At 49.8% G+C, this 17500-nt stretch overlaps 1 protein-coding gene across 1 annotated transcript in view; it reads left to right on the top strand.

The window, feature by feature from the left end:
- Positions 1 to 17500, top strand: part of LOC124479505 (protein shisa-8) — a 39369-nt gene that overhangs the window by 10620 nt on the left and 11249 nt on the right. Inside the window, exon 2 of the mRNA XM_047038273.1 lies at positions 9913 to 10028. Within this exon, the coding sequence (XP_046894229.1) occupies positions 9913 to 10028 (116 nt within the window). The remainder of the gene's footprint in view (positions 1 to 9912; positions 10029 to 17500) is intronic.

Below are 17500 nucleotides of genomic sequence, written 5' to 3'. Positions count from 1 at the left end.
TCTCTTCTTCTCTCGCTGTCTCTCTCCCTCCCTCCCTCCCTCCAAAGACAACAATTCCAGTCCTCCGTTTTGGCAGTCTCAAAGGGTTCCGACTTGTCAACGGAAAGTGGTTATCGAATGAATAAAAGACAAAAGGATTCCGAGTCCGTTCGTCCCCCACTTCACTTACTTGGGAAAAAAAGAAGCCAAGCAGCCTTTTGACTCCCGTTTGAGGCTGCACGTTGCTCTCGCCTGGTTTGGGAGCGTGGCGTGCTTTTTCCCAATCCTCCACGTGACATCTCCCGCCCTGCAGACCGATGACTGTGTGATGCGTTCACTTAGCTAGACCGTGGCTCCCAGGACCGCACGCAGGCACAGCGAGGACAGACGAACACTGCACCTGCACGAGTGGGACAAACGCACGCTGACGCACTCACACGTGTGCACGCATGCCGGCAAACAAATGCTGTACGCTTTGGCACGATCGGAAACTGTATGCGCGCACGCAATGAACGCATACACACAAACTGACTATACACGAGTACACAAACGAACACAGACACACATAGCCTCCTAACAGGTGGATGCTGTGCGATACACGCTCCAGCTGGCGAGCAGACGGATTGGCTAACAGACCCCGCCCTTCGCCCCTCACCCCTCCCTGTTCAACCCACTGAAGCATGATTTGACCACAAATCTATACCACATCCATAGCTGGCATGTGACGCACTCAAACTTGACATTTGTATGGGTCTGTGTGTGTATGTGTGCTGTTGTAAGACGGTCTGGAGGCTGACGTGCTGGCTTGTTCTGAGCTCAGCTTGAGGGACATTTGGCCAAGTGAGTCATCATGGGCCCTGTGTGCTACGCTCACACTGTCTCTGTGTTTGGGTGACACAATTTGTGTTTATGTGTATGTGTGTGTGTGTCTGTGTGTGTGGGGGGGGGGGGAGTCAGATGGCTGAGCGGTTAGGGTATCGGGTTATCACTCAGAAGGTTGCCGGTTCAAAACCCGGCCGTGCAAAATGACGTTGTGTCCTTGGGCAAGGCATTTCACCCTACTTGCCTCGGGGGAATGTCCCTGTACTTACTGTAAGTCACTCTGGATAAAAGCGTCTGCTAAATGACTAAATGTAATGAAAATGTATGCGGGTATGCATGTGTCTGTGAAGACTTTGAGCATTCCTGGATGTGCATGTCTGTGTATATGTGTGTTTGAATGTGCAAGTGTGTGTGTATGGGTAAATGCGTCCACACACATGATGTGTGTGTGTGTGACCCTGGATGTGCTGAGCTGGGCAAGACGAACCGAGCAGGCTACTAAGGATGAAGGCCTACATTAACAACCATTGATTTGGAGTCTGTGCATGCTTGGTCCAGAAGAACCCAGCCATATTCATCTTAATGATAGGAAACTAAGCACACTGGTGGGTAGGAGGAGGGGGGAAGGGGGAGAGCGAGAATAAAGAGAGGGGGAGAGAGGGAGAGACAGGGGGGAGGGAAGGTATCATAGCCACATAGTAAAAAGTTGGAAAAGATAAAAGAGCATTAAGAGCATTAAGATGAGAGATAAAGTGACAGATGAAAAGGTAGAGGGATTTGAAGTTAGGTGTTCTCTAGGGATGGAACCACACATGAGCGCACACACACTTTAAAATTGTAATGCATGTAAAAAAACTTGTTTCAGTTTTTAACCATTTCTATTTAATATATACATGTTTTACAGAAGGTTGTTAATACACCATTGGACTAAACATTCCATGGGGAAAATACAGATAGGTTTACTGTGAACACCTACTTTGAATAAAGTACCTTCAATGAAAGCTCTGTCTATCCATATCAACCCAAATCATGTCTTTGTGTGCCTCCATGGAAACTTCTGGGCTATCTTTAAGTAAGCGTGTGTGTTTCTCGACGTGTTCCTTTGTGTTAACCAAGACCACGTCTGCGTGTGTTTGTGTGTGTGTGCGTGTGTGTGTGTGTGTGGTGTGTGAGTGAATTAGAGGCCAGTTTGTCATGTTGTTGCTCCAGAGCCCTGATTCAAGCTGACAGGTGAAGCTGAGCGCGGCTAAACAGCACATGTAACATGGAGGGGATGAGCGAGAGGGATGGAGGGAAATGGAAAGAGAGAGAGATGGAGAGACAGAAGAAGGAAAGATGGAAGGAGAGTGAGCGATATGGAGGGGAGGGTAAAGGGGAAGAGGAATCAAAAAGAGAGAGGACTAGATGGAAAAAGAGAGAGCGATAGAGTGAGAGAGGCGGAAGAGGGGAGAACGAGAGACAACGAGAGAGGGCAGTGAGAGAAAGAAATGGGAGCGAGAGAACAAGAGAAAGAGCATGAGAGAGACAGAAAGAAAGGAGATTAACTATAAACGGAGATTGGGGTTAATTGGCATTTTATCAGAGGTGGCTGGTGGAAAGGAAAATTCTCCTGCTTCTCTCCCACCACCCACGGCGTCCCAGTATTGTCTGTTTCTAGTCATCTGTCAAGACGGCAGTATTAGTGCCATGCCAATCAGTCACTGTGACTGGAGCCAAGTCACTTAGAGGGCAAGACAGAGGAAGGGAGGGAGGGATGTTGGATTAGATACAGGGAGGGAGGATAGAACGAAGGGACGTGGTAAGACTAGAGAAATGGAGAGACTGAAGAGGGAATAAAGGAGAGAGACTGGTAAAAGAAAAACAATGAAAGTAAGATGATGGAATCGGAGTGGATGCCATTAGTGGTTTGGTTCTTGTATGCTTTCAAGGACCGCATTGAAAATAAAAAGGAGGTACACCTAATGAGGTAAAGACACAAACACAGGAAGCATGGCTGGAATTAAAAGCATGAGGGTTGGACAGGCTGATAAATTACAGTCATTGATGTAACCCTCCCAGTAGATATACACTCATTCATGTGTAAAGAATAGCGACAAACAACAACGTGTGTGTGTTGGCTAGCATGATAAATGAGATACAACAATTGTGCGTGAGAGGGCCAGTCGATGAGGAAATTGTCCTGCATCGTAAGAGTGCTCTCACACCCTCTCCCATGTGAGGATGTCCGTGTTTGAAGGCTGTGTGTGTGGAAGAAAGGGCATGTGTGTGTGTGTGTGTGTGTGGTCCGAGGAATGTTTTCATGTTTATTTTGAGAAGAGCAGCCCCTTTAACGCACTACTGTACTCTAAGCTTGCGTCTTGTGGGAGGTCAACCAATGTGTGAGTGATCGTGTGGGCGGGAACAGGATGCTACGACGTGTGTGTGTTTGTTTGGATCCATTTTCAATCCAGAGATGAGCACTGATAAGGCTAGGAGCAGGCATGACACATTTGATCAGATAGGTGACGTTCCCTCATGGGACGATCGATCCATTGGCCAGTAAGCGTTCAGCAATGCATGCCATTCATCTCCCCCCAAATCTCACTGCAACGTACAGATGGAACAGCCTCACAGTGAAATATGTTCTCCAGCCACACGCAACATACTGGGTTTACGTAACGCATAACAGCTAGTAACGTTATGCAAGCCTACGCACGACGAGAGAGAGACGTAACAGCCCACAGCATATAGCAGCTAACACTAGCTACGCTAGCAACCTAGCGCCATGCGTCACAGCCCGAGGTAGAAAACAGGGTCGTTAGCTTGGACTGTTAGCGTGTTAGCGGAATAATGAGCCGGGAAGGTTCTCATGGGTGGACGTCGGTCACGTGACCAACGGTTCTTGTCTTGGAAGGCCCAACGCAATCAATAACATCGACTGGCTTCTAAAATGGGTAACCATGGTAATGTGTGATGAGTCCTACCTCCCCAGGGTGAGAATCTCAAAAGAAGGACAGGTAGGGTGTGTGTCCACGTGACAGCTACGCTCGTCCCAAGTGACGTCACGTGCCACGCTAGCGCGGCCTGAGCTGGTTGGTGGTGCTGCCCCTCACATGGGCTTCTGGGACATCAGCGCATCAGCTCGTGGTGCTGGAGAGACCTGGTGCTCATGGCAACAGTTTGATAAACAAAGGATCAAGAGACAGGGATGTCAGTATGTTTGTGTGTACACAGGTGCAGTGTCGCATTGCCCAAAGTAGTCTTATTTTCATGTAAATAATTCCAGCAGAACTTCACAATAAAGTGTCAACTGTAAATACACAAACCAGTGCCGAGCAGACAGGGGCGCCGCCAGGAAAAATAAAAGGTTATAACTTCTATTCGTTTTTAAATGTTTTGGGGCTCCTGTCAGTCAGGGGCCCTTAGAATCGTCACAACTTTTCCCCCCTATACGGCGCCCCTGCGCCCCTACAACCCACACATGGCCACAGATTCATGCCAAAGAGCACTATTTGGCAGCTGTCGGGTCTTGTCGAGAAGGGGTAAGTAAGTTGTGGGCAGCTGTAGGCCCCAGTACCAGGACTGCTGGGCCTCACTATCTGGCAGCAGCGGCATCAGCCTCCCTGGGCTCCCACGCTGAGCACAAAGCATAGCCGGAGGGAGGGGGGGGGATGGGCGGGGCACCGAGGGCCCAAAACACAGGGGAGCACATCCACTAGTCTGCTACTACACCCTTCCCTTGGCAGCGGGGGGGCACAGTGAGCCATTGATCCATAAACACTAGCAGTGGAGATCGGCTGGTTCTGTCATACAACAAAGACACAGTGAGATGGAGTTGACAAGTGTTCAGATGAGTGTGTGTGTGTGTGTGTGTATGGAGTGATAAATAATAATAAAACAGGTCTACCTAGGGACTACCTGCTGAGCTTAACCTGTCACGAAGAGAAAATATGAATGGAGCATGACCACACACACCCACCCACACACACACACACACACACACACACACACACACACACACACACACACACAGTTCTTTCCCACAGTGCTGGAGGGTTCATGTCTGTTTTTGTTTGTGAAAGTTTCTCTAGTGCAGCTCCCACTTCCCACCCACATGTAGCCGAGGAAACACCCCCCCATGGGAGATGGGGGTGAGTCACCGTGAGGCAGGGTCTCATCTCCGACCCCCCCTTGACAGAAAACTAGCCGGGGGGGGGTCGGAGTAGGTTCTGTCTCAGACACAATACAGCCCTGTTGTGTTTACCGATATTTATTGCACAACAGGTACGGGGGACATGAAAGACTCTCTAAGCTGCTGTGACACTGAGGAGGTTTAGATATACAGTATGAGTACAGGAGGACACACTTGGCTTCATAGATGTTTGTTGCATTATGGATTTTTGTGTTTATAGGACAGAGAAGAGCTCCCAATGAACAGTCAACCTAGTACAATGTTGTACTTTAAGATGTCAGTTTGATGTTAATAACCTCAGTGTAGTATACTGTACCTGCATGTTCAACCCGAAATATTGATGTGAATCTAGTAATCCAAAGGTTGCTGGTTCGATTCCCGGCCGTGCCAATGCCGTTGTGTCCTTGGGGAAGGCACTTCACCCTACTTGCCTCGGGGGGACTGTCCCTATACTTACTGTAAGTCGCTCTGGACAAGAGCGTCTGCTAAAATTACTAAAAAAATAAAATAAAAACATGACAAAGTGCAGGTCCCCATTAGTATTCCAGAAAATTCCGACCATGGTCAGGATTTGTGTACTGAAGCAATGGGAGTGCGCACACAGTCCACAGTCCAGTCAAGATCTTTATTAGATTTCCCGGCCGTTATTATTAATAAGAACCTGTTCTTAATTGACTAATCAGGTAAAAAAAAGATTTCCTCCCTTTCCTTCATTTCCTGTAATTCTTCACTGTCAATCCCAATAAAGCAGAAATGCCCTACAAAATATCTTCAAAATTAAACAAGTAGAAGATGGTCTAGACTCTAAAGAGATGAGGACTTTTAGACCTCCTCAGATTCAGACCTAAACATGTAACATAAGTGTCTCGACCCAGAACATCGGCATGCCCTCTTGGTCTTACAATACATAATGACATGTCGATAAAAACGGACTTGGACAGTCAACTAAAAAGTTCCAGTAGTGTTTTTAGAGTGGCAAAGACTGAGGCCCTATAGCAGGGTTCTCCCATCCTGGTCCTCGAGGGCAGCTGCAGCATGTTTGAGATGTTTCCCTGCTCCAGCACACCTGATTCAAATGAATGGTCATTACCCGGCTTCCACAGAGCTTGATAATGACCCATTCATTTGAGACAGGTGTGCTGGAGCAGGGAAACATCTAAACCATGCAGGACAGCGGCCCTCGAGGACCAGGATTGGAAAACCCTGCCCTATAGAACAGCACTGAAGTCCCAATCAGAGTACAACTTTTGTACAGCAATGAAGTCCTGATCAGCGTACAATATTCTGGTACTGCAAGCCAGTCAAGAACTTTAAGTGCCGTCTGTTTTCTGAGTGTCTGAGGTATTTCTTAGGTATTTTTACCACTGTCATCATATACAGCAGGGGTGTCGAGCTCCGGTCCTCGAGGGCCGCTGTCCTGCATGTTTTAGATGTTTCCCTGATCCAGCTCACCTGATTCGAATGAATGGTCGTTATAACAACCCTTTTAATTGAATCAGGTGTGTTGGAGCAGGGAAACATCTAAAACATGCAGGACAGCGGCCCTCGAGGACCGGAGTTCGACACCCCTGATATACAGGGTTTAATTTGTGGCAATCTCAATCTAAATGAGGAGCTGTTGTTAAACTAAATCAGCGTGAAATCAACTTCTACATCATTCATCTACTACACTGAACGTTTCAATGTAGGTGTTTGTGGAGTCTCTCCTCGATTTATCTCCCGCAGTATCCCGAGGTTAGATTCATTAGCTTCCTGTAGCGTTAAGACACCAAGGAGGACTTTGCTGAGACGCTTGTCTCTCTCCCGCTCTCTTTCTCTCTCGCCCTTTCATTTGTAATTATCACACGAGATTCATAGTAATTACTTTACTGAATTGTGACGCTTTAATTTAGACGCACGCATCGTTCCTCCCCTCCCTGAATACACATGCTGTGTGAACCTCAGCGCGATTCAAGATAATCTTTTCCTATAAACGACTGAATGATCACTGATTGCGAAAGCCGAAGGACCGCGCCTGCTTGAAAGCATTCCGTCAGGATAGATCGTGGAATCCATTTTAAGCAATTACCTTCCGTAGTTAATTGCTTTGTGGTAACGCTTACGCCGTATATGGCTTACGAGGTCCTTCAATTTGTTACCATTATCAATTTTAACAGCCTAGTAGGTGCTGAGTTTCCACCTCTCAAATGTACACGTGTTGGCTCACATCAAATGTGTCCTGAGGCACTGCGATGACGTTTACCCTCCGGTGCTCTGACACGGCAGTATTAGGCACGTCTAAACCAAGAGAAAAATCTTTTCGAACCCAAACACGCCTCAAGAAGTTCCGGAGTCTTGGAGAGAGGTTCCGGAGCTTTGCCAGCCCCTCCCATTCTCTGCCTCAGGCCTAAAACTGCCTCCACTTCTGGGCTTTAACTCTCTACATTTTGTGCTGACACACTGCAGCTGATAAGGGTTTGCAAAAAAAAGAAGAAAAAAAAACTTTATGGTTATGTATTATTCATGAATCGATTCATTTCCTCTTCTCTTGTATTAACCCTCCAATCCATTTCGAAGTAATTAGACCGCAAATGAGCTTCATCTGTAGCTTGATCTGAACACAACCTCCAGATAACCCTAGCAGAACAAAACACAGTTGAACTTTAAGACAGAGGAACAATAACTTCCCTATGGAGCAGGTGAAAAGGCTGTGTCAGCCCAAACTGCCGGCAGAGAGATGGAGCGACATGGGAGTCAGATGGCTGAGCGGTGAGGGAGTCGGGCTGGTAATCAGAAGGTTGCCGGATCGATTCCCCGCCGTGTCAAATGACGTTGTGTCCTTGGGCAAGGCACTTCACCCTACTTACCTCGGGGGGAATGTCCCTGTACTTACTGTAAGTCGCTCTGGATAAGAGCGTCTGCTAAATGACTAAATGTAAATCATATATCAACACGTGCATGGGTGTTTGAGTGAGTATGCACGCCGTGTGTTTGGTAGGAAACATCCTCCACCAGCAGAGCATCAATTAACACCTAATCAGTCGCCATCAGAGCAGCTGTCTGACAGACGCAAGCGATGAAAAAAAAACAATCTTTAATTGAGATATTTCAATCTGGAGCACAGAGAGAAATGCTTTGGATTTTTTGCCAATCAAAAGAAGCAGGACGCCACCAAGGGACTGCTGGCTTGTGAGCGAGGAATGCTCTTTGTAACTCTCTTGGTGGGATGCAAACGACTGCAATGAAAACTCGGGGAAGGAGTTCTGTCAGGCCTCAGAAGCCTGTTTGGAGAGCTCCGCGCCTCGGCCAAACTAACACTTTGCCTGGGTGCTTATCATAAAAGGGACAGATCATTGTAGAGCCTGTGGTTCTATCCAAATTATCGGTGGCTAGGAGCGATTGGCTTGCACCTTCGCTGTGGAAACGCTTGCTTTGAGTTCCTTCGGTCGTCTTTGTATTGTTTGAGCCCAGGGAGGGAGAGGGAGACGAGAGAGAAACAGAGAGAGAGAGACAGATGGAGAGATAGAGAGAGACAGAGACAGAGACAGAGACAGAGAGAGAGACAGATAGAGAGATAGAGAGGGAGACATAGAGAGGGAGACATAGAGAGAGAGAGAGAGAGAGAGAGACAGAGAGAGAGTGACAGATAGAGATAGAGAGGGAGACATAGAGAGAGAGAGAGAGACATAGAGAGAGACATAGAGAGAGACATAGAGAGAGACATAGAGAGAGACATAGAGAGAGTGACAGATAGAGAGTGACAGAGAGAGAGAGAGAGAGAGAGAGAGAGAGAGAGAGAAAGTGTTTGTGAAACCTTGAGAGGGAGTTGGAGTGATCTCACACCAGATCACATTGCCTCTCCTCCCTGCTGGAGGGCTAGATGGCTGGGAGATGGGCCCTAGTCCCGGGGCTTTGAAGAACAGGGGGAGGAGAGAGAAGGGGAAAACAAGCAGGACTCAACAATGCAAGCACCGCAAGTGCACCCTGAGAGTTGGGAAACATGAGGGAGAGGGAGGCAATGAAATCATGAGACCAGGATAGAGAGAGAGAGACAGAGAGAGAGAGAGAGAGAGACAGAGAGAGAGAGAGAGAGAGAGAGAGAGAGAGAGAGAGAGAGAGAGAGAGAGAGAGAGAGAGAGAGGGAGGGAGAGGGAGAGGGAGAGGGAGAGGGAGAGGGAGAGGGAGAGGGAGAGGGAGAGGGAGAGGGAGAAGGGACTCCACATGCCAAAGGGAGGACAAATGAAATGGAACGAATGAGATGAGAGAGGACAGTAGCTGGCCAACATGTGTTGAGTGTGTGTCACTTGGGATGGAACGAGGAGAGCGTGTGTGCATGTGTGTAGTGTGTCCGGGCGCACATGTGTGTTGATCAAACATATTGTTTGAGGGCTTGGCAGAGAGAAACCCCCCCACTGAAGAGAATAGGGATGGATGGAAGAGGACTGGAGGGATGGAGCCCATCCTTCTGTGGCCTGGGGCACTCTGTCCTTATGTGTCCCTGCCTGTCAATCCGGCCGTCGCTACGGCAACGCCGTTAACTTCCCTCCCCCTCTGCATCCCACCATCACAATAGTTATTGACATGCTGGGAGTGATGTCTGGGCTCACCAGCACGCATGAACGGAACGTCAGCAGCTAAACCAGTGCTTCCTGTCTCCGTGACCGCTGCGTTCTCTCACGTCTCCCCAGGCGTGTCCTGGGAGAGAGAACTCTCTGAGAGAGCTCAGAGAAGCACCTGGTCTTTCCTTGGGTCACGACACACGCTCCAGGTGTCGACCTGGACGATGGTTAATGTTAATGTTAATGTGATGTTATTGGAAGGTTCAGGAATGTTCCGGTGTAACAATATGAGATTGCGTTTGATCGTAGCAAAGGGAGTGATGCTGGTCTCATGTGCACCGGTGCTGAAGGCTCACTCTCTCCCTGTCTCTCCCTGTCCTCCTCTCTCTCCCCTCCCTCCAGGACCCTAACGGAGCTGTTGAAGCAACCGGGCGAGGCAGGGGGTGTGGACGGGACTGGGGGTCACCACCCCATCGGGAGCAATGGCATCTCAGGACGCTGCCTGCGCAGCAACAATGGTGAGTCTTCGAGGGCTCGCACCTGCGGGTCGCACCTGCGGGTCGTACCTGGGGGTCGCACCTGGGGGTCGCACCTGGGGGTCGCACCTGGGGGTCGCACCTGGGGGTCACACCTGGGGGTCGCACCTGGGGGTCGCACCTGGGGGTCGCACCTGGGGTCATACCTGGGGGTCGCACCTGGGGGTCGCACCTGGGGGTCACACCTGGGGGTCGCACCTGGGGGTCGCACCTGGGGGTCGCACCTGGGGGTCGCACCTGGGGTCATACCTGGGGGTCACACCTGGGGGTCACACCTGGGGGTCACACCTGCGGGTCAAACCTGGGGGTCACACCTGGGGGTCACACCTGGGGGTCGCACCTGGGGGTCACACCTGGGGGTCGCACCTGGTATTGTGTCACGGGTGACCCCTGGACCAAACACCAAACTACATATTTTCTATGTCTTCTGGCGTCCAGCTGCTCCAGTATAGACTGGATTTGCACAAGTTGGATTTGAGCTGTTATATAATCTTAATGGTGACGACCCGACATGGTAAAACCCAGTTGCAATATTCAACATTTTCAACAGCACTCAACCCTGGTTTGCTGAGGATTCTGAGAATCCAATAGATGACTATGCTATGCTGTCCTAGTACGACTGTGCTGGCACTCTCATCAGTGGCCTTCTAGCACTCAATATGCTAAATAGGGCACTCCAGCCTCTGTATAGGGCACTCTGAAATTAGGATAGGGCCCTCCTGGACAGGGTGTAATTACAAGAACAAGGCATCGTTGGCACATACACACACACACACAGACAGGCATCCACCAGGTCACATACACCCAGGCACACACACACACCCATTCCCTTGTTATTGTGTTGGGTGTAGGGTTGTGGCGGTCTGCTCCATGGCTGAGTGGAGGTGCAGGGACAGGCCGGTCATATTTAATGAAGGTGTAATTATCCATGTTCCAGTACAGGACCTGCTGACAGGAAAGCTCTCTCTCCATCTGTCTGCATACGAGAGCCCCTCTGAGCCCCTCGTCCCCTCGCACGCACAGGAGCGCACGCACGCACACGAAACAAAGCCCCCCCCCCCGCGCACGCTTGCTTTCATCTCCGCCGTGCCTCATCCGACGAGTGATCCTGTCCCCACGTTCACCTCTTTCGGTGCCTGTTAGCATCCTTAGATTCCTCCACTCTACCTCTCTTTTCTCTTGCCAAAGAACCCCCCCCCCCCCCCCCATAATCCCTCCCCTCTCCTCCATGTTGCTCTCCCTCCCTCCCTCCCTCTCCCCGTCCTGTGTTAGAGGGAAGCGTTGGGTCTCTTATTAGAGTTTAATTAAGTGATCATTACCTCGGGAGAGGCTGACGCAGCGGGACGTGGAGGCTGCTGAGGGCCGTATGTCCCCCCCCCAACAGACACGCACACACTCACCAACACACACACACTCACTCCCCCCAACACATACACCGCCCCCCCCCCCCCCCTCCCCTTTTTCCACCTCCGGGATCCTCCACAGGTCCGGACACAGAACCTGAGCTGCCCCTCTTGGGTCTTTACTAAAAAACCCACAGACCACACCGGGGAAGAGAGGGGCGTGCGCGGGGAAGAGAATTCGACTGGGCAGAGGAGGGGAGCGGGGAGGCAAGGAGAGCAGAGGAAAGAGGAGAAGGGGACGGGCGAGGAGAGGAGAGAGGAGGGGAACGAGGAAAGGGCGAGAGGAGGAGCACCGAAGCAGCGGAGGGAATGATAGCAGATGATGGAGGAAACCCCCGTACATCTTCATTGGGCCGATCTGCAGAGAGCGCTGCTGGCATGTTTAAGAGACAGAGAACGAGGTGTGGAAGGATGAGGGCCCAGAGGAGGGAGCGAAGAGGGAGGACAATGAAAGACTAAATGACAAATAGCAAAGTGAGGGCGAGGCAGGAGGGGGTAGAAGTATAGATAAGGTTATAAAAAAAAGGAAAATAAAACTGTGAGAGATCGAGAGTTGGGGCAAGAGAGAGTGTGCGGGAAAGAGAGGGAGAGAGGGAGGGGAGGGAGGGAGAGAGACAGAACGATCATGCTGTGACATTGAGTGAAATGAACCTTTAAAGAAAGGGCTTAGAAGGGTTCCCTATAGTCACACACAGACACACACATCAAGATATACACACACACAGACACACACACATTGCTATTCAGGTCTATACTGTGTCCCTTGTAATCTCTATGATTTAACGTGATATGGATAAGACTGTTGCTAGAGAAGGGGCTGTACAGTGTGACCAGGGGGTTAGGGGAGGGGACCTGGCAGTGTGTGTGTGTGTGTGTGAGTGTGTGAGTGTGTGTGTGTGAGTAGGCATGTGGATGTGTGGATAGGGGTGTACGTGCGCATGGTTCGATTGTGTGTGCATGTGTGTGTATGTATGTTTGTGTGTTGATGTGTGCTTGTGAGTGGATGTGTGTGTAAGTGTATGTGTGTGTGTGTATGGGAGTGTGTGTGTGTTTGTGTGTGTGTGGTTGTGTGTGTGTGAGTGGATGTGTGTGTGTGTGGGAGTGTATGTGTTTGTGTGTGTGTGTGTGTGTGTGTGTGTGTGGATGTATGTGTGTGTGAGTGGATGTGTGTGTGTGTGTGGATGTATGTGTGTGTGGTTGTGTGTGTGTGTGTGAGTGGATGTGTGTGTGTGAGTGGATGTGTGTGTGTGTGAGCATGCTGCTGGCAGGGAGAGGGCCAGCTGGACAGTCCTCCTCTGGTGTGTAGCGCTGCCCTGGAGGAAGACCACTCAGCTCACATAGAACAGAGCCGTGCGTGTTCCCCTCGTACACACAGAGAGGGGGCGGAGGGAGGAAACAGGGGAGGAAGAGAGGGAGAGTTAGCAAGGAAGACAAAGATAGACAGTAGAAAGCGTGAGAAATTGGATACCTAAAGTGAGAGCGAGTGCGAAAGAAAGAGTGGAAGATGAGAGGACAGAGAAAGAATATGGAGAGGAAAGCAGGTCGTGCCAAATGACAAAAGGAAGCAAATTAAATGAGTAACAAGGATCAGATGATGGGAACAGACTGACAGATGGACTGACAACAAAGAGATGAACAGATGGAACGTGAAAGAGAGAGAGAACAAGGACTAATCCTACTCTCAGTAGTTGTCTGATGTCCCTAAACTGCCTGCTAGCAGTGTTCAGGACCATGGACAGCTTCTAGACTCGACCAAACAGCCGACTGCAGAGTGAGTGGTAGACCAGAGCAGTAGAATGCAGAATGAGTGGTAGACCAGAGCAGTAGAATGCAGAGTGAGTGGTAGACCAGAGCATTAGACTGCAGAGTGAGTGGTAGACCAGAGCAGTAGACTGCAGAGTGAATGGTAGACCAGAGCAGTAGACTGCAGAGTGAATGGTAGACTAGAGCAGTAGACTGCAGAGTGAATGGTAGACCAGAGCAGTAGACTGCAGAGTGAGTGGTACACCCGAGCAGTAGACTTATTATAAGTTACAGACTTTAGCCGTAAAAGATCAGCACCATGGACAGCATCAAACTGTTACAGTCATTGCTCTACATCCATTCTGTCTATACAATCCTTGTTATGATTCCTGTCAACACATAGTGTCTAAGTTTAAAACCATAACATGATTCCAAGCAGAGACTGCTCAGGTGTCCTTGAGGCAACATCAACAACCTAAAGTTTCAGAGCAAAACTCATCTGCCAAATGTTATCCTGGCTTGATAAACCAAGTGTGTGTGTGTGTGTGCAAGTCTGTAGGTGTGTGCATGTGTGTTCCCCTTTTGTGTGTGTGTGTGTGTGTGTGTGTGTGCGTGTGTGCAGTATTCTCCATTGGCACTGTTTCTGCTTTCTTTGTAGATAGGCTGAGATTTGCATTTGTGGAACGTGTGTAATTTGCATGTTTCAGCCCAGCCGTCTGCCAGAGGGAGAGAGATAGCATCGGAGTGACACTGGAATCAAAACAAGGAAATGAGAGTTATGGGAACCAGAGGAGAGGGTGTTAAGTGAAAAGACGTAGAAGAGGAGGAGTTTTGTTGTGTGTGTGTGTGTGTAAAAGAGAGAGAGTGTGTGTGTGAGTGAGAGAGTGTGTGTGTGAGAGAGAGTGTGTGTGTGCGCACATGGCACACAGCTGTGCTATTTTCATTTCCGTGCATTTTCCCTGTAGTGAGCCTCCACATGGGGCCAGTGCCAATTACATACATGCTGAGAGAGAGAGAGAGAGAGAGACTATCATAAAGTGCTCCTCTAGGGAGAGAGAGGGAAAGAGAGAGACTATCATACTGTGCTCCTCTAGAGAGAGAGAGAGAGAGAGAGAGAGAGAGACTATCATACTGTGCTCCTCTAGGGAGAGAGAGGGAAAGAGAGAGACTATCATATTGTGCTCCTCTAGAGAAAGAGAGAGAGAGAGAGAGAGAGTGAAAGAGAAAGAGAGAGAGAGAGAGAGAGCGAGAGAGAGGAGGGAGTGAAAGAGAGAGAAAGAGAGAATGAGTAAGAGAGAGAGAGAGAGAAAGCGGAAAAGAGAGGGACCACAGTATGGCTGTAGGCCGTGGGAATAACAGACACACTGCCTATACATTATGCACATAGACACTCGTGTACCGTGTGTGTCTTCTGCAATCTGGGTGCCCCGGCTTGGTGTTAGCAACACATGTTATATATATGTGGATGTCAGTGTTCATTCACACGTTGTGTGTTTGCAGGCACGCAAGTCTACTCAGAGTTGTCTGTCAGATCCACCAGCATGAGAATATGTCAGGCCGCATCAGTGTTTGTCTGAGTGACGTCTACCTTGGCCGCCATCCCTCTCTGTTAATAGCGTGTTGTTCTTGTTGTCGCCGTGTTGAGATGTGCCTGCGTGTGCGTGCGCGTGCGCGTGCGCGTGCGCGTGCGACTGAAAGAGCCAGAAAATGTTTGATCACGGTGCTCTGTCGCAAACGCCTTTCCAACGACCCCTACAGCTGGATGTACACAGACCCACCCTCGCCTCCCCCTCCCGTCTCCCCCTCATCTCCCCCGCCAGCTGGATTCATAGATCTCCTCTCATCTCTTTGTTCTTCTTCTTCTTCTTTTTCTTTTTCCTTCTTCTTCTTCTTTTTTTTACTTCTTCTTCTTTTTACTTTTTTTTTCTTCTTCTTTTTCTTCTTCTTCTTTTTCTTCTTGTTTTTCCTTCTTCTTTTGTTTTTTCTTCTTCTTCTTTTTCCTTCTTCTTCTTCTTCTTCTTCCTCCTTTCCAACCCTCCCAGCCATCTTCAGAATGCTACAGAAGGAACACCACTCCCCTCTAGTTTCCCCCCTTCATCACTCCTGTCCTCTCTCCTTTCTTCCCCTATCCTAACTCTCCCCCCAGTCTCTCCCCCTCAGCCCCCCCATGGCTATCTCTAAACAGCTACCCCCCCTACCCCATAACTCCCCCCCCCCTACCCCAGTTACAGTCAGAGTCTGGGAAGTCATGAGAGGGTGGAATGGTGCTGCAGACAGACACAGAGAATTACAGGATTATTATTATCACGTCTGGTCCATTCACAGGGCTCTGGAGCAACAGTAAAATGAAACTGGGCCAGACCCCAGAGCTGTTCTGGGGGCTGGTGTCTGCCTGGCCTTTCAGAGGCTGAGGAAGGGATTAGGATGAGGCTGGGGCTGGGGTTGGGGTTGGGGTTGGGGTTGGGGATCAGAATGAGTCTGGGGTTCGCTCCCCCTCTACTCCCCAGTTGGGGACATGGACTGACAGAAATACAGCAGAGCTGCCTCAATGGACCGTTCGTAGGAGGGAAGGGGGAAGGGGTTTAGATGGAATTGATCCCACGTTGGGGTTCTTTCAATCAGTCGTTTGAAGGACGATGCAGACAGAGGCCGTACGACAAGACAAACGACGTCTCGGCAGCCTCGCCGCTCTCCACCCACCACCCTGCCTCCCTGCCTCCCTCCTACTCTTCCCATTCCGCTCCTCCTCCAACTCCTCCCCCTCTTGTCCCTCCCCCTGCCTCTTCCCTTCTCCCCACCACTCTCCCCTCCCTCCCTCCCTCCCTCCCTCCCTCCCTCCCTCCCACCTCTCCTCCTGCCCTCCATCTCCCCTCTCCCTCCCCTCCATCCTTCCATCCCCCCCACACAAGCCACTCTGTCCAGCTGAACCGTTATGGATCGGCACAGTTCTATAGCATGACCTTAAAAAAAGCTGAGCGAGGGTGTAGTGGTGTGTGTGTGCGTGTGTGTGTGGGGGATGAGGGGGGGGGGTGGAGAGATGGTGCGTAGCGGTATAGTTGGGCACTTAGCGTGAGAGAGAAAACAGGGGCGGCGATGGGGACGGGTGGAGGAAGGAGAGGGAGGGAGAGGGCGGGTGGGGATGCGGTGGCGGGGGATTTGGTCGATGCGGCGCGTGTCTGCGCCGCGGCAGATAGCGCAGCAAGGCCGGGACTGAGCTCCCCGGCAAGGGAGACGCGTGCGTGGCTATACATGAAATGAGTGGGATTAGCCCTGGCTGTCCGGACGCTGATACGAGGGCTTGTGGGCGACCGAGAGCGGCTCGAGCTCCATTCGGGCTCTCTCATTCCGTCATAATGAGACCTAACCCTCTCATTGATGAGCTGACAGGAGCAGGGACGAGTCCACGGCCTCCCCTCGGAGCCTCGGGGCTTACTGTCCCAGCCTAAGACCCGGGTCAAGTACTGTGTGCAAATGGAGTTCAACACTTGTTAAATACCACCACGTTATTTCGTTGGCCCAACAGAGCTGAACTGATGAAAGCGTCCCCTCAAAAGCACAACGCCCGCTGTATCCGGTGCTTTTGACCGTTAACACAGAAAGGGACGTGCTGTACCTTACTCTTGTTTCCCGTCAGAGGTTGTGCTTTGGGTCGACTGGACTGGGCAGGCCTTCGTCCAATCTCTCACATTTAGGGTTGCCACCCGTCCCGTACAATACGGGACCGTCCCGTGTTGAACAATACAATTTACCGTCCCGTACTGAGTCAATACGGGACGCAATATGTCCCGTATTTTCGTGCTAAACCTACTCTAATGCTTACGTTACGTTTTCACATGTTCCTACATGAGAAATAATATAATAAAACCAAGAGTTTCACGAGACATGGTAACAATGACGTTGAGTGACAGTGACTGCCTGTCATTCTGATAATCAAAATAAGATAGTCCCACGTGTAGCGCGGTCGATGATGATTGTAATGACTTGGCATTCTGATAATCAAGTTCCTGCCTCGATCTCTTACAGGAGCTATTCTCTTAAACAGTTGTTCTGATCAGCTTGATGCATCTATCTTCACAACTAATTGTATTGTTAATTTAATTTCACAAATAAATTAAATATCCATCATAGTGGTCTTTGGTGGTCTACCAGGTCATTTGCTATTTCTGAGTTTATCAATGGTTTCTTGCTTCTTCCAAACTAAATAGTTAATTTTGACTGACCAAACATATTGCACATGTCCAGGATGGTGTTTTAATCCTTAAAGCCCCCACAAAAAATCAAAAAAATACTTTACTGTGATTCATATTT

Source organism: Hypomesus transpacificus, chromosome 17, assembly GCF_021917145.1.
Source record: "Hypomesus transpacificus isolate Combined female chromosome 17, fHypTra1, whole genome shotgun sequence".
Classification (NCBI taxonomy): Eukaryota; Metazoa; Chordata; class Actinopteri; order Osmeriformes; family Osmeridae; genus Hypomesus; species Hypomesus transpacificus.
The sequence above is the reverse complement of the archived record's forward strand: the minus strand, read 5'-3'. Positions and strand labels throughout refer to the sequence as shown.